Source organism: Leucopleurus acutus (assembly GCF_964270905.1).
Source record: "Leucopleurus acutus genome assembly, chromosome: 8".
In the NCBI taxonomy this organism is placed as follows: Eukaryota; Metazoa; Chordata; class Mammalia; order Artiodactyla; family Delphinidae; genus Leucopleurus; species Leucopleurus acutus.
Window position 1 is genome coordinate 96,572,681 of NC_139151.1, and position 17,880 is coordinate 96,590,560.

The 17,880-nt window shown below is 48.1% G+C and overlaps 1 protein-coding gene across 4 annotated transcripts in view; it reads left to right on the top strand.

The window, feature by feature from the left end:
• MADD (MAP kinase activating death domain) overlaps positions 1 to 17,880 on the top strand; it is a 36,903-nt gene that overhangs the window by 2,678 nt on the left and 16,345 nt on the right. For 3 of the 4 annotated variants that reach the window (XM_082844946.1, XM_082844948.1, XM_082844947.1), the window contains exons 2-21: positions 99 to 695; positions 1,107 to 1,410; positions 1,932 to 2,063; positions 2,486 to 2,599; positions 3,292 to 3,372; positions 5,203 to 5,381; positions 5,721 to 5,956; positions 6,157 to 6,313; positions 6,585 to 6,688; positions 7,291 to 7,481; positions 7,859 to 7,983; positions 8,364 to 8,503; positions 9,333 to 9,434; positions 11,482 to 11,584; positions 11,927 to 12,113; positions 12,211 to 12,361; positions 12,668 to 12,874; positions 15,666 to 15,766; positions 16,349 to 16,432; positions 16,769 to 16,927. In XM_082844946.1, the coding sequence (XP_082701072.1) occupies positions 99 to 695; positions 1,107 to 1,410; positions 1,932 to 2,063; positions 2,486 to 2,599; positions 3,292 to 3,372; positions 5,203 to 5,381; positions 5,721 to 5,956; positions 6,157 to 6,313; positions 6,585 to 6,688; positions 7,291 to 7,481; positions 7,859 to 7,983; positions 8,364 to 8,503; positions 9,333 to 9,434; positions 11,482 to 11,584; positions 11,927 to 12,113; positions 12,211 to 12,361; positions 12,668 to 12,874; positions 15,666 to 15,766; positions 16,349 to 16,432; positions 16,769 to 16,927 (3,454 nt within the window). Of the gene's footprint in view, positions 1 to 98; positions 696 to 1,106; positions 1,411 to 1,931; positions 2,064 to 2,485; positions 2,600 to 3,291; positions 3,373 to 5,202; positions 5,382 to 5,720; positions 5,957 to 6,156; positions 6,314 to 6,584; positions 6,689 to 7,290; positions 7,482 to 7,858; positions 7,984 to 8,363; positions 8,504 to 9,332; positions 9,435 to 11,481; positions 11,585 to 11,926; positions 12,114 to 12,210; positions 12,362 to 12,667; positions 12,875 to 14,630; positions 14,685 to 15,665; positions 15,767 to 16,348; positions 16,433 to 16,768; positions 16,928 to 17,880 lie in introns of all 4 variants that reach the window. The other variant, XM_082844949.1, reaches the window with a different exon arrangement.

The following is a 17,880-nucleotide window of genomic DNA, read 5'->3' on the forward strand; positions in this document are numbered from 1 at the left end:
TCCAAAAGAGCATTTATTTCTTGACTGTGGTTAAAATTTGAAAGAGCGTTCTGTCCCTTCAGGCTGCTGAATTTCTTTCTGTTCTTTCTGTTCTCCAGGCACCCGAGCAGTGATAGCGTGGCCCAGACTCCAGAACTGCTACGGCGATACCCGTTAGAGGATCACGCCGAGTTTCCCCTGCCCCCGGATGTCGTGTTCTTCTGCCAGCCAGAGGGCTGCCTGAGTGTGCGACAACGGCGCATGAGCCTGCGCGAGGACACCTCTTTTGTCTTCACTCTCACCGACAAGGACACCGGAGTCACGCGTTATGGCATCTGTGTTAACTTCTACCGCTCCTTCCAAAAGCGCGTGCCTAAGGAAAAGGGGGAGGCCGGGGCAGGGTCCCGTGGGAAGGAAGGACCCCACGCCACCTGCATCTCAGAAGAGGTTGGCACCGAGAGCTCGGAGAGTGGCCCGTCCCTGCAGCCTCCCAGTGCCGACTCTACCCCGGATGTGAACCAGTCTCCTCGGGGCAAACACCGGACCAAGGCGGAGAGCCGTTCCCGCAACAGCACTCTGACGTCCCTGTGTGTGCTCAGCCATTACCCCTTCTTCTCCACCTTCCGGGAGTGTCTGTACACCCTCAAACGTCTGGTGGACTGCTGTAGTGAGCGACTGCTGGGCAAGAAACTGGGCATCCCTCGAGGCATACAAAGGTACGGTTCTCTGCTGATGCTCAGAAGAGAGGGGCGGCATCTAGAGTTGAGGTGTAATTGGCTTGTGAGGGGCGTAGGAATTTTCCTCTAAAGCCTGAGGTCCTTCAGACCTCCTTAAGCACTTTGTGTTAGTCCGTGCTAAGCAAAAGACTACTGCAGAGTTAGACTTCCTTCCATGATCGTGTTTGGAGTGATGCTGAGGAATTTGCTGTTTCATGATGGGCAGGACAATGAGTCTTGCTGTGTATACGTTTTTGCCCTTGTCATTATTCGTATGTATACCCTGTGATCCTAGCTGAGACCAAAGGGTGGGCTCCTCCAGTGTCTGTCATTAGACCCTCTGTGGCTGGGCCGCAGTGGGGTGTCGGCTCCTAGTGCTTATGCGTCTGTTTCCTGCTGTCTGCTGCTCAGGGACACCATGTGGCGCATCTTTACTGGATCGTTGTTAGTGGAGGAGAAGTCAAGTGCCCTTCTGCACGACCTTCGAGAGATTGAGGCCTGGATCTATCGATTGCTGCGCTCCCCAGTACCCGTCTCAGGGCAGAAGCGAGTGGACATTGAGGTCCTGCCCCAGGAGCTCCAGCAAGCTCTGACCTTTGCGCTTCCAGACCCCTCTCGATTCACCCTAGTGGATTTCCCACTGCACCTTCCCTTGGAACTTCTGGGTGTGGATGCCTGTCTTCAGGTGCTAACCTGCATCCTGTTAGAGCACAAGGTGAGAGGGCCAGCTTTCTAGACTGTTCTAGGGAAAGGGCTTTGAAATGTGGCAGAGGCTAGACCCATGAGTTCTCTGAGGATAGGGACTACATCTTTTGCATCATTTTGTCTCCAGGAGATAACACGATACCAGGTATACAACAGGTATTCAGTTGGTGTGGGTTGAATTAAGGTACTAGTATCGTGTGGGATATATTCAGAGGGCTTGACACTCATTTGAATTCTTCTTAACTATACCAGCCTAATTCTCTGAAAATTTCAGTCGTTCTGTTCCAATGAGTGACCCTGGAATTTGGGGGTCCAAGAACTAGGATGACAAGGAGTGATTCAAGGGAGAATTATTGCAGTGCTTGCGCTGGGAGGTGGCAGGCAGGATGGGGTGTGAGGCAGTGATAAGTGTGGAAACTAAGCTCTCAGAGCCGTAGACTTGGTGAAACAGAAACTAAATTGTAGTGTGGGAAGCAGTTTTCTCACAGACCTTCACCTGTCGGGTAACCCTTGTGGTGTGGCTCGTTGCAGGTGGTGCTGCAGTCCCGAGACTACAACGCACTCTCCATGTCTGTGATGGCATTTGTGGCAATGATTTATCCCTTGGAGTATATGTTTCCTGTTATTCCACTGCTGCCCACCTGCATGGCGTCCGCAGAACAGGTGAGTCTCAAGGTGTCTTCTGGCTTTGTCACCTCTGTTCTAACTCTGTCCAGCTCTGAGGGCGAAGGCTCAATGCCCAGAGAAGTTGTAAATCAGTACTCGTCCTGAATTCCTTGTTATAACTTATTTGTCTACAAAATCTGAACTGATCTGGTGGCAAAACCTATGCTATTTATGTTTTTTATTTATCACAGTTAATATAATGATTATAGGCTGCTGGCTACACCACTGCAGGTGCTACATAATATGTAGAATATGCACTATTACTTTTCTAAAATCTGAAAAATTCTGAACTTTGAAACACATCTACCTTCAAGGATTTGGAAGAGGGATTGTGGACCTGCGTTTTCCTTATCTAGAAAAATCTTGACTCAATATGTGATCGCAGTTGGTTTTGGTTTTGTTTCTTGTCTTTTCCACAGCTGCTGTTGGCTCCGACGCCATACATCATCGGGGTCCCTGCCAGCTTCTTCCTCTACAAACTGGACTTCAAAATGCCTGATGACGTGTGGCTAGTGGATCTGGACAGCAGTAGGGTGAGGCTCTTGGCTGAGGCGTTGTAGGGTCTAGAAGAGGATTGTGTTCTCTTTTTCTAGATTACTCCCAGGAAGTTCCTAAGTTTGTGGGCGATGGCTCACATGAGACTCATTGAAACAACTTTTTAAAAAATACTGCTTTTACTTTATTGGCTTAATAAGCCTTGGTTAGGACTCAAAGAATTATAAGATTTAGTTTTGCTGGAGTTAAATGCTTCCCCACATCTTCCAAGAGCAGTAGGGCAGTTGTGGTTGCAGGATCATTACTGTGGTGTAGGTCATCTCATGGCTTTCTGGGAGTGTAGTTTCTAGTAAGAAACGGCAGACTTTAAAAAAGTATATTAACATTCTGCAGTGTGAGTACATTCAAACTTTGGTAGGCAGCCTTTATATGTGTTCATTGTAAGACTTTAGAAAATGCAAATAAGTATAAAGAAGTCAGTAAAAACTATGATCTTATTATCTAGAGATAGTCACCAATAACATTTAGGTGTAATATTTCCTTTCAGGTGTGTATAGGTGTCATATACACATGTATGTGTGTATTTTATATGTGTGTATATAATATGTGTTTGCATATATATAATAATACCGTATATATAACCTCCTATTCTTGTTACTTACCTTTATGTAAGAGAAACTTTGGAGCAGCTAATTCTAAGGTCATGCCTTTTATCTTTCTTCTGGTGCAGGTGATTGCCCCCACCAATGCAGAAGTGCTACCTATCCTTCCAGAACCAGAATCACTAGAGTTGAAAAAACATTTAAAACAGGTAGGTGAAGAATGAAGAAAAGAAAAGAAAAGCAAGCGGCTATAGGACTGCTGTAGGCAGACAGCTCTTATTGTAAGAGCCAGTTTCCTTTCAGACTTCAAGTGGAGTAGATTTTCTTAGCCTTGGGTGGGCTTAGAAGGAGATGTATCCCATTTCTGGGTTGCAGGGTGAATCTCAGAAAGGGCTTTTTACATTCCTTTTAATTCTCTGTGTGCCCCCTCCCACCCTCTCATCCTTGTAATGCTGTATAAAACAGCCCTTCACTTTCTGCTGCTCGTCCCATCTGCCATTCTTAATGGCCTTGGAGCATTCTCTCAGTGTTACAGGAGGGAGTCAGTAGTTTGGATAATCTGGCTCCTTTTATGGTTTCCTCTTGAATTGATCTCTGGTCCCTATAGAATCATTTCTTCACAAATTCCTTTCTTTGAGTAAAAACCCTTAAATACATTTTTCATTGATTGATTTTCTTCTTCTTCTGCATGCTGAACACAGTACCTGAAGGTAAAGTGTGATGAGGCCCTGGTCCTCTGCGCTGCTGTATGTGTTATGTAGGACCACCAGTAGATAGCTCTGTATTTCTTTTTAGGAATCTGTCATTTGAAGGGTCTTCAGGAATCTCTGTCTGTGTTGTCTCAGTTCTTAGAAATACCTCTAGGTGGGGATTTCCCTGGTGGTGCGGCGGTTAAGAATCCGCCTGCCTGTGCAGGGGATGCGGGTTCGAGCCCTGGTCCAGGAAGATCCCACATGCCACGGAGCAGCTAAGCCCGTGTGCCACAGCTACTGAGCCTGAGCTGTAGAGCCCACGAGCCACGACTGCTGAGCCCACGTGCCACAGCTACTGAAGCCTGTGTGCCTAGAGCCTGTGCTCAGCAACAAGAGAAGCCACCACGATGAGAAGCCTGCGCACAACTAGAGAAAGCCCGCACACAGCAATGAAGACCCAACGCAGCCATAAATAAATAAATAATTTTTTTAAAAAAGAAGAAAGAAATACCTCTAGGTGAAATCTGTTTGGATATAAATGGGTGATTTTTGTATTATCCTTCTCTCTTTTTCACTTGCTTCATCACTATTGATGTAATATGATATCTTGTTACTGCAGAGTCCGGTGAGGATTGCAAGTTCAGAAAGTTCTCTAGCTGTCTTCCTTTGCTGTGTTTTTCATTCTTGATGATTGCTTTAGTATGACTAATGAGATGGAGAGGTTGATATATGATATTGGAGTTTAAATGTTTGTAGGAGCTAAGATTTGGGGGCTCACAGATCCTGTATCCTGACCCCTGTTACTCAAAGTGTGGTCCACGAACCAGCAGCATTAGCCTCACCTGGGCTTGTTAAAAGGGCAGAATCACCTCAAGTATATTGAATCAGAATCTGCATTGTAACAACATCCCCAGGTGATTCCTATGCTCATTAACATCTAAGAAACACTGCTGGGCTAGACCAGTGGTTTTCAAACTGCCCCATGGAGCCGCTGAGGGTTGATTTAGGTTGGGACCCCCGAGCATATGAGGCTCTGGGTTCCTTATGTCCTTCAGAGGAGCTTTACTTTTACATGTTTCGATTGTTTATATTTCTACGTAGATTTCAATTGAAAAACAAGATTTTGTAGCTAAAACAAATTTGAAAACTGTTGCCTCAGACTTCAGGTTTAGATTGTTGCCTTGAGTCAGATTGGCTTAAGCTGAAGATTTCATAATTCAGATTGTTTTCTAAAGGTTAAAATATTTGGATTTTTGTTTCAAAGGTGAAGGTTCTTTTCTAGGAATTGAGATTGGCTGGTTGCCCCAGAAATCTGCCTTCTCTGAGGGACTTCTTCTTGTTCCGCAGGCCCTCGCCAGCATGAGTCTCAACACCCAGCCCATCCTCAATCTGGAGAAATTCCACGAAGGCCAGGAGATCCCTCTTCTCCTGGGAAGGCCTTCTAATGACCTGCAGTCTACACCTTCCACTGAATTCAACCCACTCATCTATGGCAACGATGTGGATTCTGTGGATGTCGCAACCAGGTACAGCCGAGCCATCCCCACAGTCACAAGCTCTTAAATGGGTCTCTGCTCACTCAGTGACCTTGGGGCAGATTACCTCCCTGAACCAGAGGTTCTTTATGTATACAATGTATATAATATTTGGTTACATTTGCCGCCTTAGTAAAAGCAAACAGAAGAAATAATCATACTCGCAGGCCTCTTAGACCTCGTGTGAAGAAGGGGATTGATGATTCTTTAAGATACCTCTCCCCTTGCTGTTGGAAGCCCGTGAAATGATGACTGTGGGAGGTGGTCTGAGGCCTCCTTGCTCTGCAGGGCGAGGGACTCAGGTCATCTCACCATCCCCTTCTTCCCCAGAGTGGCCATGGTCCGTTTCTTCAACTCCCCCAACGTGCTGCAGGGCTTTCAGATGCACACACGTACCCTGCGTCTCTTCCCCCGGCCCGTGGTAGCTTTCCAAGCTGGCTCCTTTCTAGCCTCACGTCCCCGGCAGACTCCTTTTGCTGAGAAACTGGCCAGGACTCAGGCTGTGGAGTACTTTGGAGAATGGATCCTCAACCCCACCAACTATGCCTTTCAGCGGATTCACAACAGTGAGTCCACCTACCTCTGCTTTGCCCCTCCTTCTGCGTTTGTCCGTCTGCTGGCTCTTCCCTTTGCTTTTTCCCTTTCTAATCTTCCACCTGCCCCTGCCATTCTGATTTTGCCTTAGACTTTTTCCCACCTTTCTTTTAGGTTTTGCTTGATTTTTTTCCCTTATTGCTGACTCTCTCCTTTTTTCCCCCGTGGGTAGACACATTCGATCCAGCCCTGATAGGCGACAAGCCGAAGTGGTACACCCACCAGCTGCAGCCTGTCCACTATCGAGTGTATGACAGCAGTTCCCACCTGGCCGAGGCGCTGAGCGTGCCGCCGGAGCACGACTCTGACTCTGACCCTACTGATGACAGGTGAGCAGCCCCTTATGGCAGCAAGACAGTTCTTGAAGTCTAAGAGGCTCTTGCTAGCCGTTATTTAGCGCAATTGCAGAATTTCATAGGATTTGGACATCGGTCCTTGAAGCCTTGGGTTATATTTTGGTTGATTGTTTTGCGTTAGTTTCCTTATTTTATCTTGCTCCCTGGCCTTGAGTTAAGAGTGCTCCTCTGTTTATTTTTCCTAATGCTGATTCTCCTCCCTGCCCCTTCTTTCTGTTTTATTTTTTTGCTCTTCACTCTGCAGCGGCAGTGATAGCATGGATTATGATGACTCAAGCTCTTCTTACTCTTCCCTTGGTGACTTTGTCAGTGAGATGATGAAATGCGACATCAATGGTGATACTCCTAGTAAGTGTACTTGCAGAAATTGGCCAGCTTGGGACAGGGTTTGGGGTTCTGTGATGGTATGGTCTGTACCTGCCATCCTTGTTGTTGTTTTTTTTTAATTAAAAAAAATTTTTTAAATTAATTTTTAATTGGAGTATACTTTTTTTATTTTTTATTTTATTTTATCTTTTCGGCCGCATTGGGTCTTCGTTGCCACGTTGGCTGGGCTTTCTCTAGATACGGCGGGTGGGGGCTGCTCTTCGTTGCGGTGCGCAGGCTTCTCATCGCGGTGGCTTCTCTTGTTGCGGAGCACAGGCTCTAGGCGCACAGGCTTTAGTAGTTGCAGCATGTGAGCTCAGTAGTTGTGGCTCGAGGGCTTAGTAGTTGTGGCTCGCGGGCTCTAGAGCTCAGGCTCAGTAGTTGTGGGCGCACGGGCTTAGTTGCTCCGTGGCATGTGGAATCTTCCCGGACCAGGGATCGAACCCACGTCCCCTGCATTGGCAGGCGGATTCTTAACGACTGCGCCACCAGGGAAGTCCTTGGAGTATAGTTGGTTTACTATGTTGTATTAGTTTCTACTGCAAAGTGAATCAGCCATACACATAATCCTTGGGTTTTGGCAGACGTGGATCCTCTGACACACGCGGCACTGGGGGATGCCAGTGAGGTAGCTATTGATGAGCTGCAGAGCCAGAAGGAAGCAGAGGAACCTGGCCCAGACAGCGAGAACTCTCAGGAAAACCCCCCTCTGCGTTCCAGCTCCAGCACCACCGCCAGCAGTAGCCCCAGCACCGTTATCCATGGAGCCAGTTCTGTACGTGAGGACTTGGAGGAGTGGATAAGTGAGGACTGTTACTTGGGACGTGGGCCTCAGCTCTGTTAGGAAAGCTAGGATGAAGCTATTCACTTAATTTACTACTTTCTCCACATTTCCCCCTTCTTCCTCTCCGTAGATCCTATAGTTTAGAGCCTGTGAGATACAGTTTGACCCCAGAAGGACATCCTGCTTTGTTCAGGGGTTAGCCGAGATCCCCTTTGCATAATTTGTGGAGATAGAGAACAGGGGTATAACAAAGATCTTTTCTCACATACCCCTTAGGCTAGCAACCTGACAGGCCTGGCTTGAACTGAGAACATAGGAAGGCATCACAGGGCACCAGGTGACTCCTTTCTATTTAATATGTCCCCTAGGAACCTGCCGACTCAACGGAGATGGATGATAAGGCAGCAGTAGGCGTCTCCAGGTCCCTCCCCAGCGTGCCTCCCAGCATTGGCAAAGCGAACGTGGACAGGCGTCAGACAGAAACTGGAGAGGGGTCAGTGCGCCGGCGAACCTATGATAATCCATACTTCGAGCCCCAGTATGGCTTTCCCCCTGAGGAAGATGATGCTGAGCAGGGGGAAGGTTACACTCCCCGATTCAGCCAACATGTCAGTGGCAGTCGGTGAGAGCCTGGGGCTGCCTTCTAGATGGGTGACTGAAGGACCTCACTACAGTGGACCCTGGGCGAGGGTTAACCAGAAAGTCTGAGCAGTCTGAAGGCTCTCGTGGTCCTGTGTCCCCAGAGGGTCGTGCTTTGATCTAGGCATTTAGGAATTGTGGGGAGGGAGAGGTGACCGCAGTGTAGCATCAGGCCCACACGCCCAAGATGAGGTGCCCCTGCCTGGGGCTTATAGGCGCCACTGTGCATTCAAGGGCTCAAAAGCTGCTGCGGCCCAACAGCTTGAAACTGGCAAGTGACTCAGATGCAGAGTCAGACTCTCGAGCGAGCTCGCCCACCTCCACCGTCTCCAACAACAGCACTGAGGGCTTCGGGGGCATCATGTCTTTTGCCAGTAAGTGCCTTCAGCTCTCTCACGCTTCTGTCCCATCTTCGCTCCAGCAGGGCCTGACCATGGCAGGTATGGCTTAGAGCTTCAGATATAGGGCTGGGTTGGCATTATCGAGCTCCGGATAAGGTCGTTTGGGTGATACTGAATAAGGTATTTTCAGGGGAGGTCAACGAAGAACAGGGACAGATTAGTCGTTATCTTTATACCTGGAGGTTTTAGTCTGTTTCAGGTAAGACAGCTAGCTGTTAACTGAAGAATACTCATTATATTAAAAATCATACACTTGTACATATATTTTGTGGAAACACTCTGGTCAAATTTGACTTGGGTATATATCTAATATCTTCTTTGCCTGGGAAAGGACTTTTTCATCAACGCGCCTTGAAATCTATGTGACATTGACTTGTGCGTAGAGAAAATTACCAGAAATGAGGGGTGGTGTCAGTTAAAGACTAAAGACAGACTAGGGACCGGAGAAAGCCGACATGGGGGATAATTGTGATGGTGACTTTAGAAGCCCAGGAGGGACAGCGCCAACATCAGCCCGGAAGCGCGTTGACTGCCGGCGTTCATGCTGGGTCAGCAGTAGAGGAGAGACTTGGATGCTATCGTGGGAAGCCGTCAGAGAAAGTTGTTACTGGGTTGTGAGCAGTCCTGGCAGTGGCCCCCTTTGTCTGCCCCGAGTTAGGCGTGATCCTTTCTCAGCGAGGTCAGAGGTTCTGGGGTTGCATTTGAAAAGGAGGAGGGTGAAGAGGATGATACGGTCATTGGAGCATAATGCTCTGATTCTTTATCCCTCTGACTCAGTGCTCTCACTCGCTCCCCTTGACAGGCAGTCTGTATCGGAACCACAGTACGAGCTTCAGTCTTTCAAATCTCACACTGCCTACCAAAGGAGCGCGAGAGAAAACCACGCCCTTCCCCAGTCTGAAAGGTAACTCCAGCCCTCCTTTTGCCAAGCCAAGATCCTCTGGGAAATGTTTCAGGCCTGTGGGTGCTTGTCAGGAGCCCCATGTATGAAGAATCCTTTGATCCGGCCATTGCCTCTCATATCGCTTCCCATGGCTTTCACTGCACATCATGAGTTCTTGCTGGTTTTCAGATGGAAAACTGTCTTTTGTAGCTAAAGAGAAGGCCCTGTTATATCATATAGGATAATGGCAACTGGGGGATTACTGCTGCTTCTGGGGGGAACCTTTGTCAGAGGCACGTAATTAACATAGGGCTCATCAGCTGCCACCAGTCATCTGCCAGGTTCCTACTGCGTGAACTTAGGACAGACTCCATCCTAAAGAGCTGGCCCCCCAGGGAATGGTTGTGAAGAGCCTGGCAGTGTTTATAGAGTCAAGAAGCCTCTTACTTTGGCTTCATGTCAACTTAGGCCCTATGAATGGGCCTGATAGCATTGGTTGGCTTCTAGGGGCAATTAAGACCTTATTTGATTTTCGTTTTGTGATCTCTGACAGTTTGAAGGGTTCTTCCTTTTTATAAATTTATTTATTTTGGTTATTTATTTTTGGCTGCGTTGGGTCTTCGTTGCTGTGCGTGGCTTCTTCTAGTTGTGGAGAGCGGGGGCTACTCTTTGTTGCGGTGGGTGGGCTTCTCACTGCGGTGGCTTCTCTTGTTGCAGAGCACGGACTCTAGGCATGTGGGCTTCAGTAGTTGTGGTACACAGGCTTAGTTGCTCCGCGGCATGTGGGATCTTCCTGGACCAGGGCTCGAACCCCTGTCCCCTGCATTGGCAGGCAGATTCTTAACCACTGCGCCACCAGGGAAGCCCTGAAGGGTTCTTCTGAATTTACTCTGACTTCTGTTTATTTATTCTGGATTTTGTGCTGAAATATTTAATCACAGAAGGAAGCACAACGAGAAGCAGCTTCATGTATTTTTTAACTGACCTCTCTTCCCAGTGTTAAAAGTGTCAGGAATCTAAAGAATGTTCTTTGGTGGGGATGGGAACGTAGGCTAGATGGGCAAAAGGACATCGTAGCTAGAGGTGTAGGGAGCTAACCAGCCCTGTAGAGTGAGTCTACGCAGGCTCAGTAGGTGAGGGATGGAAGGGTGTTAGCGTCACTGGCTTTCATTTGATAGTTAAAGGGGAGAGCGATTGAAACGCTTTCATTGCATGCTGTTGCTTCACTTCATTTGCTGCACTCATCACTCCCATCCAGCTCCCATCCTCACCCCCACCCCCCTTCCCATGACAGCATCTACAAGTTGGGTCTCTTCCCTCTGCATACCTGCAGCCCCCCGGACCCCTGTGCTAGATGTTTCATGAAAACCCATGGTCCCCTTTCACGCATGTGCCTGTTTAGTACCTAAAGGCTCCTTGTGTTATTACCCTGCCTCTGGCTTTGAGAGGCCATAGCCTTAAGGATGGTCTTTCCTCGAGCCTCAGTCGCCTCGTGGCCACTTGGCTTCCAGCTCTGAGGTGCCTAAGAACTAAGGTTATGTGCACTAAGCTTTGGGAGGATGCTCAGATTATCTGACTTACAGCTCCGCTGAGGGGTACAGGGGTTGTGGTATCATGGTGCACCTACTAATTGTGTATTTTGTGTCCCAGTATTTGGGCTAAATACTCTAATGGAGATTGTTACTGAAGCCGGCCCCGGGAGTGGTGAAGGTGGGTCTTGCCCGTGAGCTATGCATGATCTTTTTTCCTAGCATCTCCTGTGCCTGCCTGAGGGCCATCCTCCTCATGGAGCAAGCGGCATCACTCGAGTGACCTGCCTTGGCCCGTGCCCCGGGATGCCCACGCCTGCCCATGGGGTGCGCTGCTGGTGCATGTGGAGTGGCCTGAGTCTCCATGCCCACTTCCTCCACATTGCCATGGCTGCTTTCTACCTATGTGTGATGCCCCAGTGCTGCCCTCAGCCAGCCCTGCCAGGGAGTGGGTGTGGAACACGGCTACCCAGGGCTGTGCTGACACCAGCTACCTGACTACAGTCGTGATATCTCTCATTCTACCTTCCTGGCTGTAGGAAACAGGAGGGCCTTAGTGGACCAGAAGTCATCGGTCATTAAACACAGCCCAACAGTGAAAAGAGAGCCTCCGTCACCTCAGGGTCGATCCAGCAATTCTAGGTAATAAACGGCAGAGCTGTTGTAAAAGTTCTCAGATAGAGGTAGTGATCCTTGTACCAAACACTAGGGAGGGAAGCTCTCAGTGGGTAAATGAAATCCCTTCCCCTCCTGACGCAATCCCCACGCGGCAGGAATAGCTCATGGTGCTGAGCAGAGTGCACCAGTAGTGGTGGGCACTCGGGCAAACCAGGCTGTCTGCAGAGGTAGGGTTTGCAGTGGACTTGGATGTTTGGAGACGTGGCTTTGTGTTTTGCCCTTGGAGGCAAACATCTAACCTGGTGAAAGGGGGAGATGCTCTGCAAAGGAGCCAGTGACCACAGAAGTGGTATGTGGACCCTCCAGTGAGAACCAGCAGTTCCTGAAGGAGGTGGTGCACAGCGTGCTGGACGGCCAGGGAGTTGGCTGGCTCAACACGAAGAAGGTGCGACGGCTGCTGGAGAGCGAGCAGCTTAGAGTCTTTGTCCTGAGCAAGCTGAGCCGCACGGTGCAGTCAGAGGACGAGGCCCAGCAGGACATCATCCCAGATGTGGTCAGTGCTGGGGGTTGGGAGTTGGAATCAACTGGGAAGAGGGACATGGGCGCCAGAGGCAGTTGTCCTAACTCTTGCCCCTGGGTTATTGTTGCAGGAGATCGGTCGGAAGGTGTACAAGGGCATGTTAGACCTGCTCAAGTGCACGGTCCTCAGTCTGGAGCAGTCCTACGCCCACGCAGGTCTGGGTGGCATGGCCAGCATCTTTGCGCTTCTGGAGATCGCCCAGACCCACTACTATAGTAAAGGTAGGGATCGGACCAGCAAGGCAGCATGCTGTCCACGGCTCTCCCACTCTTCTCTGAAAGAATGAACTCGGCCCCTTGATGAGTTTCCCAGTGTCAAGCTGCTTCCTGTTAGGCTTTGGGATTTTATTTTCTAGTGCGTGTATGTATGTAGTGGGTGTTTTTCTGTCACGGAAAAGAACGATGTCAGCTTTTCTTTCCTTCCCTTCCACATCCTCCTCTATCCTTGCTTCTCCCACCTCATTCCCACACCTTGACTCTCACTCACTGTCTCTTTTGACCTCTTCCTGTATTTGATCTTTTCCTCAGAACCAGACAAGCGGAAGAGAAGTCCAACAGAGAGTGTAAATACACCAATTGGCAAGGATCCTGGCCTGGCTTGGCGGGGGGACCCAAAGGCCATGGCACAGCTGAGAGTCCCCCAGCTGGGACCTCGGGCACCAAGTGCCTCAGGAAAGAGTCCCAAGGAACTGGACACCAGAAGTCTAAAGGAGGAGAACTTTGTAGCATCTATCGGTGTGTATTGTGTTGGGTGTGGCAGAGGAGTTCTGGCTTCTTAATGTCCCTCCCTCCTTTCAATTCATCCAGAATCCCGCCTTTCTCTTCCCCATGCTTTGCTCTGTAGACAGGAAGATAGGTTTGTGTCCTTTTCTAATGGCATTTCTTTATACTTCTCTATCCCTTACGCTTCATTTACAGCCACCCTCACCTACATCTTAGAGGAAGAATGGAAGTTTTGCTTAGAGGGCCGAGCGAGGCTTAGTGCAGGAGTCTGAGCTGTCCTCCCCGTCCCTCTCTTTTATTTACATCTGGATTTCTTCACATAATGGAGAGGCCACATGAGCTCCTGGAAGCCATAAGGAAGTTTATAGATGCATCTTTGGGCTATAAAATTGTGACTGTCTGGGTCTCTAAAGCCAGTTTTCCCCCATCCAACCATTATGCTGCCCTCAAATTTGCTCCTTTGGGGCATGTCCGGCAACCCCATTTCCCTGGGTTCTGGACTTCGAGGTACAGAGTTCTGAGTCAGCTTTTCTTTAAACATGTCCTTACTGGACTTGATTAGACCTTGCTTACGTTTGGTGTTTCTCCATTCCCACTAAGGCAGAGCCTTGGTGAGCTCTCTGGGTGTCACCTCTGTTTGACTCACTCCCTGCCTGACCTTGAGTCATCTAGATTGTGTCTTGCTTTTTCGGGTTCTAGGTCCCTGGGCAATGTGCTTCTAGCCGGTGCCTCTTTGCCACATCCATCAGCAGTTGCCTTTTGCTCCCATAAATGGTAATGAGGAACCAGTTTCCTTCTTAGGAGAGCTGTGCTTCTCTCACCAGCAAAATATTGTCCTAGAGGCAGTCAACCATGCTTTTCTCCTACCTGTTGTGATGTTCTAGAAAATGTACTGACCTGCCAGTCTGGAGGTCTGGAGTTTTAGTCCTGTATCTGCCCCCAACTAGGAAAGTGACTTTGGGCAAATCATTTCCCCTTTCAGGGTCTCTTATCACCTCATCTGGAACACAAGGAGATTGCCCTAAGTAGACTCTAAAGTTCTTCCAGGAAGAGAATTGCTATGATCGGTACTCTCTCTTCTTAACCCCTGCTAAGATGCTCTTCTTGACCATTTAGTGTTCTCTGTCACCTCTACCAGAAGCCTTTTTCCCGATGACTGGCTAAGATGGGTCTCTTGGTAGGGCAGGCACTGATGCTGAGGGTAAGTTGGGGGGTTTTGGTAGCAACAAGAAGGGATGCTAACTGCCTACCTTGAGTGGCCTCTCTCCAATCCAGTGAATCAAACAGGTTTGTGCTCATGCTTCTGAAACCCTTTGGCTGCTTGAGGTAATCATCTGTCTTATCTGGAATCTTTAAAATTTGCTGTTGCCTAGCTCACTTGGCAGAGGGCGTGCTGTGGTGGAAGTTTAAACTGGTCCTGAGCTACCTGATCTGGAGCAGGTGCTCCAGCCTCTTTGGGATCAGTTTCCTCCTGCCAGAATGAAGGAGCTTGATTAAAGGCTCTGCCAGCTCTAACATTCTGTGAGATTTTTACTGCCACATGGAGGTTAGGATAGGAATTTAGTTCTTGACCTGGGGGGAAGGCGTTCGATCTCTTGATTTTTTTTTAACCCCCCTCCCCCGCAATGAAGATCTCTTTTTATCTCTTGATTTGTAATCCTGTGCCTGAGACCGAATCATCTTGGGTGGGTGGGTTTCCATTTCGTCTGTCTGACCAGCCTCTGACTCTCTCTGTCTTTCTCTCCTGCTCACATTGCATCTGGGGTAGAATTGTGGAACAAGCACCAGGAAGTGAAAAAGCAAAAAGCTTTGGAAACACAGAGTAAGGAACAAATGCCCCCTCCTGTTCCCAAGTCTCCCATACCTGCCAACTCCCCAGGCCCAGTTGGGGCAGGCTCCGTTTGTCAGCCCCACCCCAAATTTGCTCTTGGGGGCGGGTATTTGGAATGAAAGCAGGTAGGTGGTATGTGACTCACACGTATATGCTTGTAGGCTGCTTCTTCCCCCTCCCCTTGTAGCAATCAGGCAGTAATCAGGGCATCTCCTGCGTAAAATCCCTCAGAGCTTGGTTCTCTATTGCTTCCGAGTTGGTGGGGAGAACGTTTGCCTATTTCAGTGCCCCTCATTGGCTGATGTCTCCCTCACCCCATGAGAAGGCCTGTGGGTACAGTTGGCAGGGATGGTTGCTGTCCCTCCGTGTTGAGTCTGTAGCTTCCCAGCTCTCTCTGGTGGCTTGCCTAGGCACGCTTTCTTGCCTTCTGTCATTCTGTCCTTCTGCCATACCATTGTGGGCGGGCGGGAAATATGGGGGTGGTTTTTTAATGTCAGACACAGAAGCTGCAGGGTGGGGGTAGGCAGCGTCCGCTGAAACAGCTGGTGTTTTTTAATCTCACTGGGCTCTTCCTTTTCTAGCCCCTTTAGACATATTTGTTTGGGAAGCAGAGTGACCTGGGGACCCTTAAAGGGTCTTAGGCACGAGTGAAGCTCTCTGATTCTGAGTGCCGTGGAATGTGGTTCCGATGTTTGTTTGTGGAGCTTTTCTGCTTTAAGATAATTTGGTCAGAATTTTCTCAGGTTGAGAAAATGGCTGCAGAACCCCTTGAGACCAGGTTTAATTTTTCCTACTTGGTTCTTAAGGCATCTGGGGACTTCGTCCAGTGCGGCCTGAGTGAGTGGCAGTCCCTGGAAAGGTGACTGGGACATGCTGAACTGGTCTGGGGGCAGGCTGTGCTGCTGTCCCACTCCCTTCGCCAGCCTGCCCCTAGCCTCTTGTACTGAGTAACACAAGTCTTCCCCTACTCAGGGCCTGAAGTAATCAAACCTGCCTTTGACCTTGGTGAGACAGAGGAGAAAAAGTCCCAAGTCAGCGCAGACAGTGGTGTGAGCCTGACGTCTGGTCCCCAGGTTTGTGACAGCCTTGTTGAGGATTGCAAGCATTAAAAATTTGCTATCTCAGAATACTTCTTTAAGATCAAAACTGAACAAAATCACAGCATTGAAACAACATGAATATCCAGTCATAGGGGAATGATGAAATAAGTGTAATATATCCATGTAATAGAATATTAGTATCCGCTAATGACTGTATTTTCAAAAATTTGGTGACATGGGAAAGTGTTTACAAAGCTATATACAGTGTGATTCAAATTTTATTTTTAAAACATACATAGAAAAGACAAAGGAAATATGCTAAAGACTTAACGGAGATTAACGTAGGTGGCAAGTTTACGGCTTATTTTTATTTCCTTATTCTTTTGTGTATTTTCTGTAGTGAGCATGTACTTCTTTAACGTTCATTATTTTTCTCGCTTTGTAAGTCATATATATTTTATATTCAGGAAAAATGTTCATTTTTCATGACCTATCTAGGGATGACAATAGAAGGGTGGGGATGGAGAGAAGGAAGAAGATCCAGTATTTCTTAGGGAAACTGAGACTAGATTGGACACCTCCCGAATGTGTCTGAGTCCGTGTGTCTTGTTTCAGAGGACTGATCCAGATTCTGTCCTTGGTGTGAGTCCAGCCGTTATGATCCGAAGCTCGAGTCAGGACTCCGAAGTTAGCACCGTGGTAGGGGAACACCACGCTGGCATCTTGGTGGGTGGGGTGTGGGTCCCCCTTTGGAGAAGGGGGCTGCTCTCTCCTTTGGGGGCTGTCCTTAGTCTCAGGTCAGGTTGGTTCTCTTGGTGGAGATGTCTACCTGTCACAGGTCTTTGTTTGTGGGATCAGACCCCGAGATTTCACCCAGGGCTTCTCCTCATCTTGTAAAGAAGGTACTTCCAGAGGCTGTCTGACACACCTTTGCAGTTGGATACTGTTTTTATGGTAGCAGAGAGCTCTAGCAGCTTCGCATTTCTGGGACACATCCTGGGGAATATCCCTTAACCACCTTTTTTTCCTTTCCAGGTGAGTAATAGCTCTGGAGAGACCCTTGGAGCGGACAGTGACCTGAGCAGCAATGCAGGTGATGGACCAGGCGGTGAGGGCGGCACCCACTTGGCAGGCTCTAGAGGCACGTTGTCTGATAGTGAAATTGAAACCAACTCTGCCACCAGTGCCATCTTTGTAAGTTTGTTTACTAACAAAAGAAGACCATTTTTTCAGTGGGATGGGGATGGGTTAGAAAAGGATGAAAAGTTAGGAGGCAATTAGAAGGAAAAGAGGAAGGAAAGAATGGATAACCTTCATATATTTGACTTTAAAGAAAATGTCTCTTAATTTAGCTTTTTTCAGAGTCATTTGCCTCCATGATCTGGGGCTTTTAGAACCTTCTCCTGAATCATTGATGAGTTAGGCTTCCTGCCCAGTCAGATAAGGGCTTCGACTCCTATGTGGCAGTAACCCCCGTGTTTAAAATAAGCAAAGTGATGCCTTTATAGCAATGTCAGGGCAGTTGCAGCTCTCATTTTGTACCAGTCTACCTATTATTATGGACTAGTCTAGTTTTATTCTGGTCACTGCTTTATTTATATAGCACCTTAAAATAGCATTTCATTTTAGTATATTCCTTCATTTCATGTAGTATGTTTGAAGCTTTCCTTCATTAATAAACATCTATTAAGTGATTTACTAAATGCCAGATTCTGTACTAAAGAAACAAGCATGATAAGGCATGATTCCCATTTTCAAGAAGTTTGCAATTCAGTATATTGCTACAACTAATCTCTTCTGCCAGGTGAGGGAAACAAAGCCTTAGGAAGAAAAGATCTTGCCCTAGGTTATACAATAAGCCAGTGATCAGTTGGAATTAAATGAATTCTTTTTAGTCCTTGCCTTTAGACCCACTGCCCTTCAGTGTATACAGGCCTCTTTAGGCAGCTTTAAGGGTTCTGATACACTCACCACTTGGTTAGGCAGAGTTGAGAATGGATATTCTCTACAGGAACTCATAGGTTCTTCTCTTTGGTCCGTGGGGAGAATGGAAGATGAAATTGAAATGAAATAAATTATTTAACACTGGTGATCATTCCCACCGCCAGGGCCTTCTGTATACATGTTTCTAATAGAGCAAGTGACAT